Source organism: Argopecten irradians, chromosome 7, assembly GCF_041381155.1.
Source record: "Argopecten irradians isolate NY chromosome 7, Ai_NY, whole genome shotgun sequence".
Lineage (NCBI taxonomy): Eukaryota > Metazoa > Mollusca > Bivalvia > Pectinida > Pectinidae > Argopecten > Argopecten irradians.
The window spans coordinates 36785641-36803769 of NC_091140.1; the positions used below are offsets into that span (position 1 = coordinate 36785641).

Consider the following 18129-nt stretch of genomic DNA (forward strand, 5'->3'; position numbering starts at 1 on the left):
GTTCTGAGCTTTGTGTTAAAATTGATTTTTAAAGAATTTTGGAGTATCTATATATGGTAAAAAATAATCATCTTTCAATTCAATATGATGTATTTATTGTTGGTTCGAAATAACATATGCGTTATAACACCACTTTGTGATTTACGGAAGTAAAATAATTTTATTTTCGCGTCACAGCGTGCACTTGAGGATATGATCGAAGAGTTTGATGCATTTGATAAAGAATTCTCATATACATTTGTCATAGTAGATGGTTATTGTTGTGTCCTACATTCAGTTGAAGTTTGCTTTCGCTATTTCTCAGAAAGTACTGAAGAGATTTCACTCAAATACATGTATTTCATTTGTAGCTTCTCCCTTGCATTTTGAGATTGATCCAAATTCAAAATGGCTGACAGGCAGCTATCTTGGATTTTAAGAATTGAAGATAGTAAACGCTCTTTCTCAGAAAAATACTGAAGGGATATCATAGTGCGTTATCCATGGTGTACATTACATTACATTTTGGAGGAAATGATCGACACCGGGCCAATTAAGCAGAAAAAATACCCATCCTTCCTTTGGCCAACATAGATAGAATTGTACGCAACAAGATCCTTGTTATTTATGACAATGCATCTATAATTTCTAAATATCAATTCGGTTAATCTGATATTCCCAACAGACAATGCACCCCAGGTGAACAGTAGGTATTTAAATATCACGGTATAGAAACCTGACCCAAATCGACCTATTGCACAATATGCCTTTTCTGTATAACCGCATTTATGTCATTGAAAACGGAAGTAATATATAGATGTGCCAGGCCTCAACAGACAAAAACATCTCTGTGTGTAGCCGTTTATTTACATTAGTAACCAAAGACACATCTGATTTCATTTAATGTACAATTTTGTATACTACTGGGACTTATTTTTACCTGAAATGAATATCTTCCGTCAGAAAGAAGGTGACAGATTTGTGAACATGAAAAGACGGACGCTAATCCCTGATCGACTGTGAAATTTGGAGCAAGACTGAAACCTGAACAAGAATATGTATCATTCGGATTTCGGATATAGCCATTCTAATTTCATCCTAGGTGCCCTGTGTGTCATCAATTATCACGAGGTAGTTATTTTCTTGTGTTTTAAAACTTAGTTTGAAGTTAAAATTAAACAACTATACATACAACAAACTATACATGACGTTAAGCCAATACCACCATCAAAGAAAACTCTACTTCAGTTGATTTAGCAACAACATTGTTTTGATTCATTATTAGAGAGTTCAGAAATTCAATGGCGACAGCAAGCATATCAGTTCGTGGTTAAGGACAGGCAACCTATATCTACCACAAAAGGACACAATTACAAATCTACTGTGAACAATGTCAGGATTTGGTTTGCCTAAAATGCATTTCCTCAATTCACAAAAGTCATCCAGTTTTTGAGCTTAGTGTAATGACTTCTCAGAAAAGAAAAGATCCCAGAGGGATCTTTGCGCCCACCAAAGAATGATCTATGTCTGACAATAGAAACAGGGATCTTTTCCCTGCTTTTCAAACTTTTTCAAACACTCTAAAATTTGAGACAGATCGCTTCAGTACTTTCTAAGAAATAACGGTAACAAACTTCAACAATGAAATAAATCCAATATGGCGGTCTGTTGGCCATCTTGTTGACCAATCAGTCCCTAAAGTCATTATGCACAACTAGGGTCCAAGGGGAACGTACGCATGGAATTTGAGAGAGATCCCTTCAGAATTTTCTGAGAAATAAAGGTAACTATCAAAATCCAAGATGGCGGCCGTTCAGCCATCTTGTTGATCAATCAGTTACAAAATGCAATATTAACAACTAGGGCCCTAGGGGAACCTACATATGAAATTTGAGAATGATCCCTTCAGTACTTCATGAGAAATAGCAATAACAAACTTTAACTATCAAAATCCAAGATGGCTGCCTGGCGGCCATCTTGTTGACCGATCGGTCCCAAAACGCAATATGCACAACTATGGCCCTAGTGGAACTTACATAAGAAATTTGAGAAAGATCCCTTCAGTGCTTTCTGAGAAATAGCGATAACAAGTTTAACTATCAAAATCCAAGATGGCTGCCTGGCGGCCATCTTGCTGACAGATCGATATCAAAACGCAATATGCACAACAAGGGCCTTAAGGAAACCTACATATGAAATTTGAGACCGATCCCTTCTGTACTTTCTGAGAAATAGCGATAACAAACTTTAACTATTAAAATCCAAGATGGCTGCCTGGCGGCCATCTTGTTGACCGATCAGTCCCAAAACGCAATATGCACAACTAGGGTCCTAGGGGAACCTACATATGAAATTTGAGAATGATCTCTTCATTTTTTATGAGAAATAGCGATAACAAGAATTGTTAACGGACGGACGGACGGACGGACGGACCACGGACCACGGACGAAAAGCGATTTGAATAGCCCATCTGATGATGGTTGGCTAAAATCTCGACATTACAAACTTTATTCGTCGAACAAAAGAAAATGATCTGGTACATATTGAGAAATGTATCACCTCTACTGATACACTCCTCGAAGACAATGAGGTTACATTTGAGGATTTGTCACACCAATTAAAGGCACAAACAAAACAAAAATTAAAAAAAAAAGGTCTTGACATGCTTACAGAAGAGACACTTTCCCTTTATCAGAAGATGGAAGAGGACAATGCCAAGCTAAATTAATATGTCCAACAACTGAGGACAATGCCAAGCTAAATTAATATGTCCAACAACTGATGACAAGGCCTGGACCAGTCATTACTGCGATGGCGCGTTGAGACTCCTGGACAAGAAGAGTGATACAGGAGGTCGGGCACAACACTTACACCAAAAACAACTTCTCCAAATATACCACATAAGGTCAGAATGTATTCCCTACTAGGGATGTAGGGACTTGGAAACCGTTACTAGTGTGTAGACCATACAGTGTCCTATCACAAACAATGTTGCAGTGATTGATAGCAGTTTTAAAGAGAATGGTGGTGGTAATGATAAACAAATTGCCATCGTGGATATCGATTTCAAAGAATTGTAAGTATACAGAGGTGACATCCAAAGTGCAAACAAACACATATTGTGTATGATGATAGGCAAGGGAACATTGTCATTGGATACTTCAATTCCGCTTCTTAGTGGAGATGGAAATGTATCCAGGATTCTACATACCGACACACACTGGGTGAGACTCCACACTGGGTATAGGCACTTTTAGTGTGGGTAGAGACGATTTACTGTGGACACATATTGAGAAGAATGTAAATATATTACAATACAAAAATATGCAGTATCTGTGGCAAAAGTACTAAAGTACAGTAGGGTATGGTAGCTATAACAAATGGATAAGAGGATTGGTATTGCTCAACTGGTTATTCAAATTCAGAAAGTATTGTGTTGCAGTAATTTGACTTCGAAAAGATGTGATACAGTACTACAGTACATCACAATATGCTAAAAGGTTTTTGTATAAACTTTATTTCTTAATCGTAAACAGATAGTATGTTGTGTTTAAGGATTAACTTGAATAGATTTTTTATGTTATGGAGATATAACACAAAAATCTGAGTGTACTCTAAATAAACCGCGAAGCGGTTTATGATGAGAGTACACTCAGATTTTTGTGTTATATCTCCATAACATAAAAAATCTATTCAAATTAATCCTTATAATTCAATTTACTAAAGAACTGAAAAAGCATTGATGTAACAAAATTTTAGTTCAAAGAAGGCAAATATGTCATTAGTAACATTTTAGGGTGTGTATTTTCTTGCAAGTCCCATGTCATTATCAAGTTGGGTTATTTATCTTCCAAGTATTCATTTAATTAATTTTGGATAAATTGTTGAGATTGCAGACAACCATTCCTCCTCATATCAAAAGATGAATTTAAAAATTATGAGAAGATTTTAAGAAAATGCTAGAAAATTTCCTTTAGATTTGAACTTTGAACCTATCTTGAATTCAACAAATATTTACAGTCAGTGTCATGTGACAGACCTACAGCTAATAACAATCTGCAGTAAAATGACAACAAGGGAAACATTAAGACTCCATTAAGAAGAAAGTATAATCTGACACATGGATATCCCTTGATGGCATTTTTACAAAGTTCATGGCTTATGCTGCAAATGTTGTTTACAGACCTCATTTATAAGGAACTATGTGCAATGCATATAATATACAAGTATTTTTTTTCCGATGAACTATGTGGTACAGATCTGTTACAGGAGGAAAGGGCAAAAGGCAATTAATTAGATAATTTTCAAGAGAAGAAATGAAATGACAAAAACTAAGGTTCAAATGTTCATTTAAATAATTGGTTACTGCATCAAAATCAAAACTGAATTGTTTTGAATTATGTTTATTCAAAAATACTATAATACAAACATGAAATAACATCACAATACATTATTTTTTCTAGTTCTCTTCTGTGATACACACAATGTATTCAGGCATATTAGTAAGTAAAGAGCAGTTCTTGATACTTTGCTGCAATATTGAAGAAAAGTCATATCAAAGTTAGATTCAGTATGATACTGTCTCTATATAATGCATAAAATGGACACTGAGAATTCTTAACAGCATATTAAAACAACCATTCTCAAAATCAGTGTGTTATTTGTATACATTGACATGTACATTGGACCCTCGATAATCTGGACACCTTTGTTCCCAGCCTAAACCACCCAGATTACAAATTTTCCGGACTGCCGAATTTCGTGTACCCTAGTCAATTTTGAAATTGTCATGTACAAGTTACTCCCCTTGACCTTGTAAATCAATGATCGGTTTTTTATGTTTATGTACTAAAATAAATACTTTTTTTGTTATGTTTTAAAGGTTTTTTTTCCCATTTAATTATGTTATGAATATGAAATTAACGTACATGTAATCACACATTATTGGCAACTTGTTGTTAATGTCACATTACTTACAACTGTTTATACATGTATTGGTAACAAGATCAGAAACAGTTGTAAAAACATTTGATAGAGGCATCAACTAATGGGAACAACCAATGGGCTATGTCACCAGAAGCGTTAAAATTTGTGTCATTTTGGTGAACACACTGCACAAAGTCAACAAGTAAAACTGTTTAATGTGTTTCTGTTGTAGCAAATAAATGAATGTCATTCCATATACAATGTACTTATATGGCCGTGTCACAGATGTGAATCATTGAAATATACATTGTAGTAATGATAATTCAGGCGTGATGATGGGTAAATAAATTATCAGTTTATATTATAAATGTAGGATATTTCTATATATATCTAAATGCAAAGTTACTCGACACTCGCTAATTGTCATCACTTGATGTTTTGCAACATTACAGTCAATGGGACAGAATTGTAGTTCTGATAATGACCGTCTGTCAGAACATATATAGTGTGTTTCATTCAAGCCAAGAAAACTCCTTTTGTTTGTATGAATTTTACAAGAAAACAGAAAGACTAACATGTGAGTCAGTCTGTGAAGTTAAAAGTTTAAACACCTTCTATCTCTCCACAGATTGATAACAATCGGCAGTATGTCAAATGGTGACAACTCTTTGCAAAAGTTGCAAATATACTGGATTTACTTTTTTGTATTTTTGTGTTTTAATTGGCATTACGAAACAATGCGAATGAGAAGCGCCAATCCATATGCTTGTTGTCCAGAGCTACATGTATGTTGTCGCAGCTGCTCCACCGCCGACAGAGTATAAATGATATTCATCATTTGAACAATAATTAGTGTTTAATCGTGTATGCATAAGTCTAATTAACACAAAAAATAATATAAAATAATTAATTTTGCCTTTGGGTCAAGCGCAATCAGTACTTCATTCCATATAGGATATAGTGCTACAGAATTTTTTCGGGATGCAATTAATTATTTTATTTATATTTTTAACTTTAAGTGAAATTGGAGCTCAAACGTTTCAACGGCGGTAATGGTGTAAAGTAAGTAACTTTTGTAACTGAAGAAAACTACTAAATTGTCTGCTGCCGTTTTTGATAGTGAAAAAATACCATTTGTCAGCGGTGGAGCATCTTTAATATATTAGCATCATTATTAATTTGTCTCCTATACCTGATACACATTGATAAAATACAATGTTTTTTTCTGCTAGCAAAACTTACTTTAAACCAAATACTGTAATATTGAGCAAGTGTAAATTTACCATGTATGATATATTACAGTGCACAGGTTATTGTTTATTTTGGTAAGTGTTATTATAAATTCTCTGAATCCATGAAGTTATATATGTAGTGACTGTTTAATCGATGTTTTAAGTTCATACCGCCAATTTCGAAATCCCAGATATTAATTGTCTTAAATAAATCTAGCATTACTATTCTTCTATTTATCTAAATAAATTCTGTATTCACGCATGTGTATTACACACATATGTACGTATTGTGTATGGATCTATATCATGCATTGTTTTGCCTACAAATAAACACATGCTTTGTGATGTTTATAGACATATTGACAATCTGGTAAATTGACTCTATGCATTAATATTAAATTTGATGTCATCGCATTAGAAAATAATACCAAAAATGAATCTGGTCAACTGCTAATTATATACTGTAACAACAACAAACTACTTCAAATTTAAAGTGATATTCAATTTTGTTGCGTAGTAATAAAGTAAAACGTCGATTATATGGATGTTAGCAGGAATTCACACATACTCATGATGTTGTAAGTTCACTTCATGTGCCGATGTCTGTCAAATAGTTCATATAATAATATACCGACCCATTATAAGGCATGATAGGCAAAGAAGCAAAACGAAATGAAACTTACGATTTTCACTGCTTCTGTCTCCAAATACGAAAAGAATTCCGTAGTTTACTAGCAAAGTGGCTTGCAACATGCATTGCAACATGCAGTGTTCAAATATTCTTCGGTGTTTTTCAGATATGAGAATGCACTTATTACGCTCGATAATTAAATGGAAAATAGCCTATTTCTTGACTTGCAAGTTTACATCACAGGTCCGCTTTGCGTTATGACGTCTTTGCTTACATTCGGCCGTTTACACTATTGCTGAGTGTCACGATATTTCATTGTATCTGTATCCGTGTATTAAATATTCCCTCGTTAATGAAAGGATGCGTTAGTTGACAATCCGTGCGAAATGATAAGGAACCAGCGTAACTCAGAATTTATCGTGTTTGTTAGCTTCTGCATAGATCACCCAGACGCTTGACGTGTACGTAGTTAACAAGCGTCTGTTTGAGTGAGACTTGGTTAAATTCAGTGGGCCATCGTAATGACATGATCACAATACGAACGTACCTGTTCTCCAAAATGACTATCAATATAATACATGTAAAAACAAACAACTTTTGTATCTTTCTTACGTCGGGATGAATTAAAAAATTGTCATTATATAATAGATTATGAATGTACACATCAAACTACAATTAGATACTTACATACCAAAATCCTGACAATTCCTTTATTTAGTGTTACCCAAACCGGATGTTTACATAAATATATGCAAATGTTGGCGAGAATTAGGCCACCGATCGCTACCACTGATGCAAATTATCCTTACTATTTTTCAATTATAGACGTTCATGCTATAGTTTTTGTATACATGTTTGAAACTATTCTATTTAATGAAATACCATAAAAGTTGTTTAACTGCACTATGGCAGCATATTTGTTCTAGAAAGAGGAAAATAGAAAAAATCGCATGCAAATGAGAGGTCAATCGCATTTAAATTAGTTGGTCATCCGGGCCGTAGCAATACTGGAAAAGCAAGCTTTTTCAGTAAAAATCTATTCAAATTAATCCTTATAATTCAATTTACTAAAGATAATCTCTTCAACATTTAAAATTCATTTTGGGACTCTTTTGTCTATGAAATTATTACGCCGTCATCTCAGCCAATCAGAAGCGACGTTACAAACGGCGACGCCATTTTTTCCTTTATGGGCTGATAAGGTAAATTTTTAAGCCAATGGAAATGCTCGTAACAAGCAACATTGAATTATATTGTGACATTTTACACTTCTTATTCTGGCTGCTCTCAATAGACAAATATTGCAAGGTTTTTTCCAGTTTACAAATTCATTTCATTTTTCTTGTTATTACACTATTTTTAGATCTTAATATGAACTGTAGATTTTTTTTCATAAATTTTGGCAAGTGAAAGTATTACTTTTAATTAACATATTTCGCTTTGTCTCTGAAATACCAAATCCTTTATTATTTCAATAATACATTAGAATGACGTAAAATATTAGCAAATACAACTGTGTGGACATAAATGAAGCAGCTTTATTACAATTTTCCGTTTATGAATCCCATTGATCAATGCAGAAGTCCCATTAGGCCTATATCTTTCTTTGAATATTACAATGAATACGGCAAAAAACAAACATTTCAAAGGGGAAAGTGATTGTTAAACAATTTGCTTAAATCATAGATTATTTCAAAAAAAGGATGTCATTTGTCAGTGTAATGGAGGCAAATTAATGGGGGTGTCAACATTTATGCAAAATCTTATCCTTTTTTCCAAGGATATTTCTGATAATATTTGGTGTAAATCCATCAACTACTTTATGACATGAAGCGATTTAAAGGAAATTCATGCAGAACGCACTGACTACTAACATTAAAATTATTAAACTCTATTAACCCCTATTGGGCATCGTCCCTCCTGACCCTCTGCAGTCAGAGTCCCGATTTATACAAATTATGTTCCACTTCCCCTCAAGGATGTTTCTGATTTGTTTTCAATTTTGGTGACAATTCATGGAGAGCTCTATGACTAGTAGTGTTTTAAAGAAAATGTAGGCAGATGGATGATGTCAAACACTTGTGACATGTACTGCAGTTATGGATTCAATTAACATGAAGCTATGGGTCAACTCATCTCTTTTAACAATTTCAAAATATGAGCGATATCCATTCATAACCTTAAACAAAGTCTAGGGGTTTCATTAGTTCAATGTCCTATTAAGAGCCAGGTCATGTAAGGACATGCCATGTTTGGTTGTGGAGGAAAGCCGGAGTACCCGGAGAAAAACCATCCACCTGCAAGTACCTGGTAACTGCCCCATGTGAGATTCAAACTCGCGACCCAAAGGTGGAGGGCTTGTGTGTGATAGTATGTAGAGACATCTTTACCACTCGGCCACCAGGGCCCCTATTAAACGAAGTAAAAGCAGTTCGTAGCAATATGACCAAATTTACCTCATTTGGCCACGACATCCCTTAGGCCCCAAAGGGATCAGCCGAACACTTGTGCAATTTTTAATTCCCCCTTCCATAAGGAAACTACTAGTTAAATTCCGACCAGTGGTTTTCATGAAGACGTTGTTTTAAGAATTGTTGATGCACGCCGGATGCACAGTATGGCAAAAGCTCATATTGGTCCTTTGGAACAGGTGAGCTAAACTTCATAGATATTGGAATGTAGCTCTGCAACAGGAGCATGTGATACTAAGGAAGAATTTTCATACGTAGTTAACCCTTTACCACTAACTCCAATATGTTAATATACAAAAAACACCAAAATTCTGGGATCACTTTCAATATTTATTAAGCGCATTCATATCATACGCCACATCTAACAGGCCAGTACTTCATATAACAATGCATGACATGGGTATGTACAGAGATGACAGATACAACAGATGGGAGGACACTGAAGCACCCACACGATATCAACACATAGAGCACACATGGTAGTCAATGTAGATAGAACATCAGCATGGTAGATATTTCTGTAAATATTTCTTATGAAAAATTTCTAATGGAAAATCATAGTAGATATTTCAGTAAATATTTCTAATGAAACATCGTGATAGTTATTTCTGTAAATATTTCTAATGGAACATCATGGCAGATATTTCTAATGAAACATTTCTACCTAGAAAATCGTGGTAGTTTTATTCTGTAAATATTTCTGATGAAACATCGTGGTAGCTATTTCCGTAAATATTTCTAATGAAACATTTCTAATGGAAATTCATAGTAGATATTTTTGTTGATATTTCTTATGAAACATCGTATTTCTAATGTGAAATCTGTTATTAAATTCCTGAAAATATTTCTAATGTATTCAACTGGTTAACAAGTCTATATATTTCTCAAATCTCATATACACTTAGCGCAGTGACTTGTAGTTTCTGAGAATGCCTGCTTGTACAGCTTCAATGTAGAAGACCTTCAGCACTTTCGTCATTCACAGTAATGCTACATGTTAATTCATAAATAATGCTAATATCTTTTGTTATAATGAATAATGGCCAGATCATCTGATAATGTATTTACATATTATATCATAGACTTTATATTGATTTTAAAAAAAAACAGTAATAAATAAATGTGTAAAATATCAATTCACATGAATCACTTATGAGCACTCTTGTATTTGTAAATAGTAATTATCAAGTGAGAAGTTTTGGCATGGCTGGTATTTTAATACAAACGAAAAAAATTAATACATTGGAGGATAAAGCTAAAAACTGAGGTCAAATGACCTCTATTTGACCTCTGTCAAGACCTGATCTGGCCCAGGGCAGATTCATTAGATAGTTTATTTAGCATTCTTACCAAGGAGTTACTTCCCTTTGTTTCACTCTGTAAGTACTGTGTCCATTACTGACGGACTAAAATGAAGGGAAATAACTCCGATAAATCAAAATGTCTGTTACACATCTTTTACCAATTTCCATCTTGTTGCATATGTTCAAGAGACTAACAAAAGTTCTGCTAAAAGTTAGTCATTTTAAAATTCATTGAGAGTAATAAACATTTTTGCAGGAATTACTAAAGGACTTGCTCCATATATCTATATGTTAAAAATTTGCTACGATTGACTGTTCTATCGAATGCTATATTAATTTTTCCTATTTATTGGAATGCTTTATTTTTAATGAACATTTTGTACCATAGTTTACTACATATATTTTGAGATAAAAGATAAAAGATATTTCCTATCATTAAAATAAAGAATTCTATCATCTCAAAAGGAAATCTAATCAAATTTACATACAAAATGAACAGATATATGCTAATCTTTGTTCTCAAAAACAGTTAAAGGGTCATCTGCCCCACATGGGATTCAAACTCACAACCCAAATGTGGAAGCATGTGGCAAAATGTTTCAGCCACCACAGTCCCATAAACAAACAAATACACCCTCAATGCTTAATCATAATTCATTAGTCAAACAACTGAGAAACAACTACAGATATTTTGAGATGAGAATTAGTAGGTTGATAATGTGAAATTAAACATCATGAAAGCTTATCAAATAGATAAACATACTATATATTGCATTGGTTGAGTTTACTTAAATACTTAAACCCCCAATTCGATTCACAAGGAATTTCGAGGGGAGAAATGTGTGTTTCATGTTTTTAACCTCTGGCAATTATTTTCTGATTTTCTGCAAATGATTTAGATGTATATTTTCAGAATGAAAACATGATTAATCTTACGATGATGAACACACCGGTAAAAAATATTTTAAAGCCAAAATAAACATGTGTACACGATAATGCATGTATCTGGATATGACTATGGTTAATGTATTTTTCAGTATATTATATAGTTCCAATTTACCATAGATCTATCACATAAATACCCTGTTACATGTGCTTAACGATTACTTTAGCTTCCTTATAAAATATGTAGCTATATAAATATATCAACATTGTCACTCATCATTTCCAGGCTTCAAGATCACAAAAGCTTGATGTGTAAACGTAGCCAAGCAAAAATTATGTTACACAAAAAAGTTACTTCATATTTCATTGTCTTCGTCCAAACTTAAGACTTTCCTATATCAAAATTGCAAAAACCCGAAGTGGATAAGCACATTATTCATCAATTTGGAATGAAATAGAAAGCAATTTCAAACTGATACTCATTTTGTTATAAATTCTACCCTAAGTCCAACACCTAGCTGTGCATGTGGGCTCAACATTTCTGAAATGTGTGATGTTTACAAAACTGGGGCTATTCACAAGTATTTCCAAAATGAAGTAGGATTAACATCTGCCATCAAGAATTTAAGTTTGCACAAAGATGAGAAATTGTTCATCAAGCTTTACAAAATATTTACAAACTACCATCACATGTAAATGTTTCATTTGGGCACAACAACAACACCTCATATCGTTACACATATGCATTGATTAATTTGGAAAGGAAAGCTGCATGAAAATTTTAAATGGGCAAGAAACAAGCATTCGGTGATTGTACTTAACGAGTATGTTCAACTAGCACGAGGGAACATCGGAAGATTTCGAAAACATTCAGGCGATGATGCACAAATATGTGATCAGGAAATAATAGACATAAATTTGGAATTAGTTCTTAGAAACAGAATGATCTAATGAAAATTGAAATGATAATAAATAAGTTTAAGTTTATGATGAGAACAACTATCTAAGAGATTTTTGTCGCACAAACACACACATTTTATCTCAGAACATATCATTTTCAATATTATGCTAATTCGTCAAGTAGAAATCCTCTCACAGCAGACTAGGGTTTATGATAACTATCGTACAACAGATCCTTCAGACCTAACACACCATGATAATCAAACTACCTATACATGTAGTCCTGTCATTGACCCCTGGAAATTCATCATGAACTCTTCCAGGGTTTGAATTAGAAGAGCTGAAATATGTCTTCATGGGTGAATGATTTAAATTGATCTCAAAAGCAAAGTTTCTTCCATGTACCATGGATATTCACCCCTAAAGATCAATTTGAACTCTTCTAATTTCAAGATGGGAACAGTTCATTATGAAATTAAAGGGGTGATGAGGAAAGTTTACTGAATTGGTAGATAACATTAGATCATAAACCTGATCTATCTTTTGCTATCGTTTTTATTATCATGTTTCTTAAGTTTAGCTTTTTCTCCGTGAAAAACTTTCACATCATCACATCCATTCCCTGGCCCAAACAGATACACAAGCACTAGGGTAAAACAAATACCATGATGATGGTATCATATAACATGGGATAATGATTAACAATATTTCTGATGACAATATAGAAATTGACTACATCTTTAAACTTTATCTGACGACATAAAGTCATAGATTTCCGAAGAGACAGACAAAAGAATTTATAAAAGCATGGCATGCATATAATATACAATATGATCAAATTATGTCAACGTTGTAGGATAGAATATCGTTGGTCATTTTTTTAAAATCAAAGTCCAAACAGTTTAACCAGTAATGTTTATGAAAGGAAAATGGTACCTGTCATCTTCTTTAATTTTCTTGTGAGCTTTGGCAAATAATTTCATTGCAATTCCATTTCATTAATCACTTTAAATTCAACATTCCTCTAGCTTGTTTTTTGCTTTATCTCTGTTTTCAAATACACCAATGAAGTTTTAGTTGTCTCATATTTTCAATCACACCATTCATTTTTTTCCTTTTGTCCTCAACTTTCAACAGATCTAAATTTCTTGATGAAAAATAAAATCACTGTGGAAATGCATGTGTGGACCAAGTCTTTTAATACTTTAACATTCATTAAGCATTAGTAACAAGATTCTTGATTTGAAAATTGAACTTAGAAACTTACATCAAAGTGAAAAGGGTTATTATGGAAGTCATTTACTATTGATTAAAGTTAAATAGGAGAATAACACTTATATTGGAGTTTTCTGCTTAAAAAGATGCTGATAAAAATTATTTGTAATGTCTTTTGATCATGAATACTGGAAATTCATTAAATATATGGTATGATCTCACAAAGTTTTAAATCAACAACATTATTCTGTATTAGGATGAATTAATATATAAAAAAAAATAATATAAGCTGTAAAAATATTATTTGTATCCGAGTACATGACTGTATCATATTTTATAGCCCAATTATTATCCCCAAAACATGTAACTTATATTATTATTATTTATAGGAAAATATTAGAAAAAACAAATATTCAAAATCAAGGGCTTAAAAATCATTAATGACATAAACAAAAATATAAAATACAGCTGTAATTCAGTATTGTTTTCCTTCAAAACTTTACCAGTTATTTGTAATTATTTTGTCTTTAGTTCTTTATTTTTTCTTTTTTGATAAATAATTCAAACATTCGATCAGTTTTGATACCCATTATATATGTATAATACCAGTACATTTTAAAAAGATTTCTCATGAAGATATGTAAAATGAACTATAATCATTGCTTAGAGAGGAAAAATGAAAGGACTTGCATTGATAGATATATAAACAATGGGATACAATGGAAATGCTGAAAATGTCACCAAAACATAGTTCACTTAAAATACTGCATAAATCAAAGAACTCATAAAAGGGGGGATAACTAACCTTTTATTGTAACAGATTTGTCTCCCATTTTGTAAATCAACAAAAAATGTTTGAAATTTGAGCATATATCTGTAATTGACATGTGACCATTGTCCTATATAAATAATCATTCATTAAAGACAGAATTTAAAATAAGATGAAGTTTCTTAAGATTCTCAGGTTTATTGATTAATTAGTTCAAATAATTAAAATTCATTTTTTTCTTTTCTTTAAGAATTGTGGCCAGTGATCGTGAGAATAAAAATTATGCTTGAAATGCTTTTTATGAGAATAATACCTCACCAGATTTAAGTTTTTAGATAAATATAATGAGTGAATTTTAAAAATCTAAACATTACACAGCTTATATCTATATATGTAATAAACTAAAATGTCTCCCTTTGAAGCTGCCTATTCAATACCGGGGGCGTGATTAATTGTTAGTATCTTGTAACTGAAATGGATGAAAAGTAATGAAAATATGAAATAGCTTCTGAACACTTGTTAGAAATGAGACCGAATCAGAAAACGACAATATTAGTCAGCTTAATCAACCAGAAAAAAAACACTTATCTTTCAAGTGAACAATTATTGGTACATGTTTTTCTTATGAAATATGCCCAGCCCTTATCATGATCAAGCAATTACATACCCTCAGTGTTGGCAACAAATGACATAGAAAATGAACTAATTAAAATGGACAAGTCTTGGGGCTATTTTATGACCATGCTTCAGGGGAAAAAAAAAAGTTCTAAATATACTCATGAAGAAATAACACATTTTGGTGACTTATTCAACATACTGTATACTCCCTAATAATAACATGACTATTTGCTTACGATATTTGTTCGGGTATAAATAAAACATAAAATGCTGCAATAATTATTTTTTCCTTAAAAATGAGCAAGGGGTTGTAAGTACATTTTCTTTAGTATTAAATGATAAAAGATCTTTAAATACGCAAATACATAATGTTATACCTTAACAGGAAAAAAAAAGGAGAAAAATACAGTTACACAGAAAAGCACCTTCACTAAAACTCACACACTCCACCATAGTACATCACATAAGTATTCTTTGCATTTTTGTATTAGAAGATATTTGGTCAAAATACAATAAAACAATAGATGTCAGATTTTAGGAAATTGGTTAAAATCAATTTAAAATGAAAAAAAAAAAAAAAAAAAAAATCCTGAAAGACTTTCGGGAGACTCCTGGTATAGAAATTTTAAAATTATATTTTGAAAAAAAAAAAAAAAAGTCTCAAACAAATTTATGGTTAAATAGGCTTTTAAACTGTTAGAATAATATTCTTCTAAATAAAAGATCCGAAACTACTAAAAGAATAAAGATATAGTGCTTTATGGTGCTGAAGTAGATGTATATATTCCTCCAGTCATTTAGCTGTTCTGTCTTTGCATATTAAAGAGTTAGCTCCCTTGCCGGTTGGTATCGACTGTTATGTCATTATTTTGTGAAGTATGAGGTTATACATGCAAACACATGACTTCACAATCGATACCTACCCACAAGGGCAGACAACTCTGTAATATGCACATACAGAATAAGTATCCAAAGGTAAACTTCTGATTATTTTACAGCAAGAAAGAAATCACACAAAAATTTGATGTTAGCTTTTAATCTTGATTGGTGTAATAACTCGTTTTAAAACAGGAAAAAACCCTAGATATAAAATTATTCCTATCTGTATCACAACTAGGAAACCACTCAGAATTGCTTTATTCTGTTTTAAAACGTTTTGGTGTTTTTTTTTTTTTTGTTTTTTTTTTTATAATGACCAAATTTTAGAGTCAGTGTACTTTGATTCTAAAAGTTTCATAATCTGACTAAATGACTTATCAACTTTGAATTTAGAAGAAGTAATTCGCAGCCACTGTTTGCCATTAGGCTACATTTGTGATTTTTGAAATTAACATTAATTTCAAAATTAAAGATCTTCTGATAATCTTAAGTCATATTGTATTCTGGCCAGCTTACCGTGGGTATTTGAAAATATACTGATTCTGAATCTCTGACTTTCCAAACTAAATGCACTTAGCACTTTCAAATATGTTCGAACTCATGACTGGAGGTATATAATATATATATACAAATGCTGAAGTAAAATTATTCACCCCTGAAATTTTAAATGGACTGTTCCCAGTCTTTGAACAGGAGGAGTCTATATATGTCTTCAGGGGTGAATAAGTCAATAGTTAATCATCTCTCACATAAACCTTTCAGCATAGACTATCATTCTATACAAACAGCTGTTAGCGATAAAATAATTTCTCGATGTGGAAGATCCGGATTCCACATCAAGAAAACATACATATATTACATCGGTATTTTTTTTTTGTACACTTAAACAAAATAACAATATTTAAAATCATTTCACTGGCATGAATGAACAATAATAATAATTAATAATGCAATATAATAATAATTCATTTCAATTTTAAATATTAAACAACGAAGATTTTTAAACTTCACAGGTAAAACTATAACAAAGACGATGTTGAGAAAAGATTCCGTCTTCCCACCCACCACAGCGTGAACTGTCAGCCAACCAGCGTATCTGGCTCAATATTTAACCTCGTATAGGCGGTACCCAAATATAGCACTGCTAATCATGTCATTCTGTTACGAATACCGGTACATAATTATGTTTGAAATGTCGCACATTGCCCAAACACAGCTAACTATATTATATGAATTATTTATCATGTGATGTATATCAAAACTTTTATCAAACATGTGAATTTTTCAAAAATGTTTGTCACATCTAAGTGTTTATTTCATTGCACACATACCCTCATAAATGTCTTTGTACCTGTCTTTCCGAACTCTCTAGATAATGGAGCTACGTTTCAATCATCTTTACTACGATTGGGAAAATAACAGTCCCGAAAGATTTCTTGAAAGATAATTTTCTATGAAACTCTGAAGACTGGTAAATCCTCTATGAATCTTGTCGTTCAACACATTTGATATATTTGTCAAGCAAGAACATTTATAGATAAATAATTCATTGTCTGTCATATTCTTTTATCATATCAGTAATCAGTATCTCATATACATCTAACTGGCAAACGTTCCATCCACAGACACAATCCAAAGTCTTCATGAAACCAATAATTATCACACGGTACAATAAAGATTTTTTTTTATTTTCAGCTTTGATGCAGATGTACTTGGTTTGACCCGAGACATTCAGGTTATGATTCGAGACTGTCGCGTTTACTTCCTTTAGCTGGAGGCAGACCTGTCATGAGGGAGTGCAGTTCGTTACACTCTGCCTCCGTATCACTGTTATGGTCATCGCTGTCCACTTCTATATCTGCACGTACACACTGTACATTTGGTGACACCTTGGCTGTGCCCGTGTGTATTGGATTTAATGCTGTACTTTCTGTACTCAGTTCATCCTTGACACAGAATGTGTCGCTACCATGATACTGTAGCGAAGGATGACTTATTAGGACAATGTTCATGCCCTCGGCTCCCACGTGTTCCTCAGAGGATGACGATGGCGGATGTTCGACATCGTCTGCGATCGCCGATGGAATCGCTCCACTGTCGGCCTCAGCGTGAACACTCTCCTGACTGCTGTTCAACTGTAAACAAGGTCAAAAACCGAGTCAATAAATAATTGTTATGAGCTGTAAACAAGGTCAAAACAAGGTCAAAAAATATTTGTTATGCAATTATAAACAGGTCAAAAACCAAGTCAATAAATATTTGTTCACTTCATGACCCGTGAAATTTCAAAATGCACCCTATCAACTTTTGAATGGAAAGA

At 32.8% G+C, this 18129-nt stretch overlaps 1 protein-coding gene across 1 annotated transcript in view; it reads right to left on the reverse strand.

Moving 5' to 3' along the window:
- Positions 1-9556: 9556 nt before the first annotated feature.
- Positions 9557-18129, reverse strand: part of LOC138328305 (RING finger protein 150-like) — a 41306-nt gene continuing 32733 nt past the window's right edge. Inside the window, exon 6 of the mRNA XM_069275049.1 lies at positions 9557-17944. Within this exon, the coding sequence (XP_069131150.1) occupies positions 17546-17944 (399 nt within the window). The 3' untranslated portion in view covers positions 9557-17545. The remainder of the gene's footprint in view (positions 17945-18129) is intronic.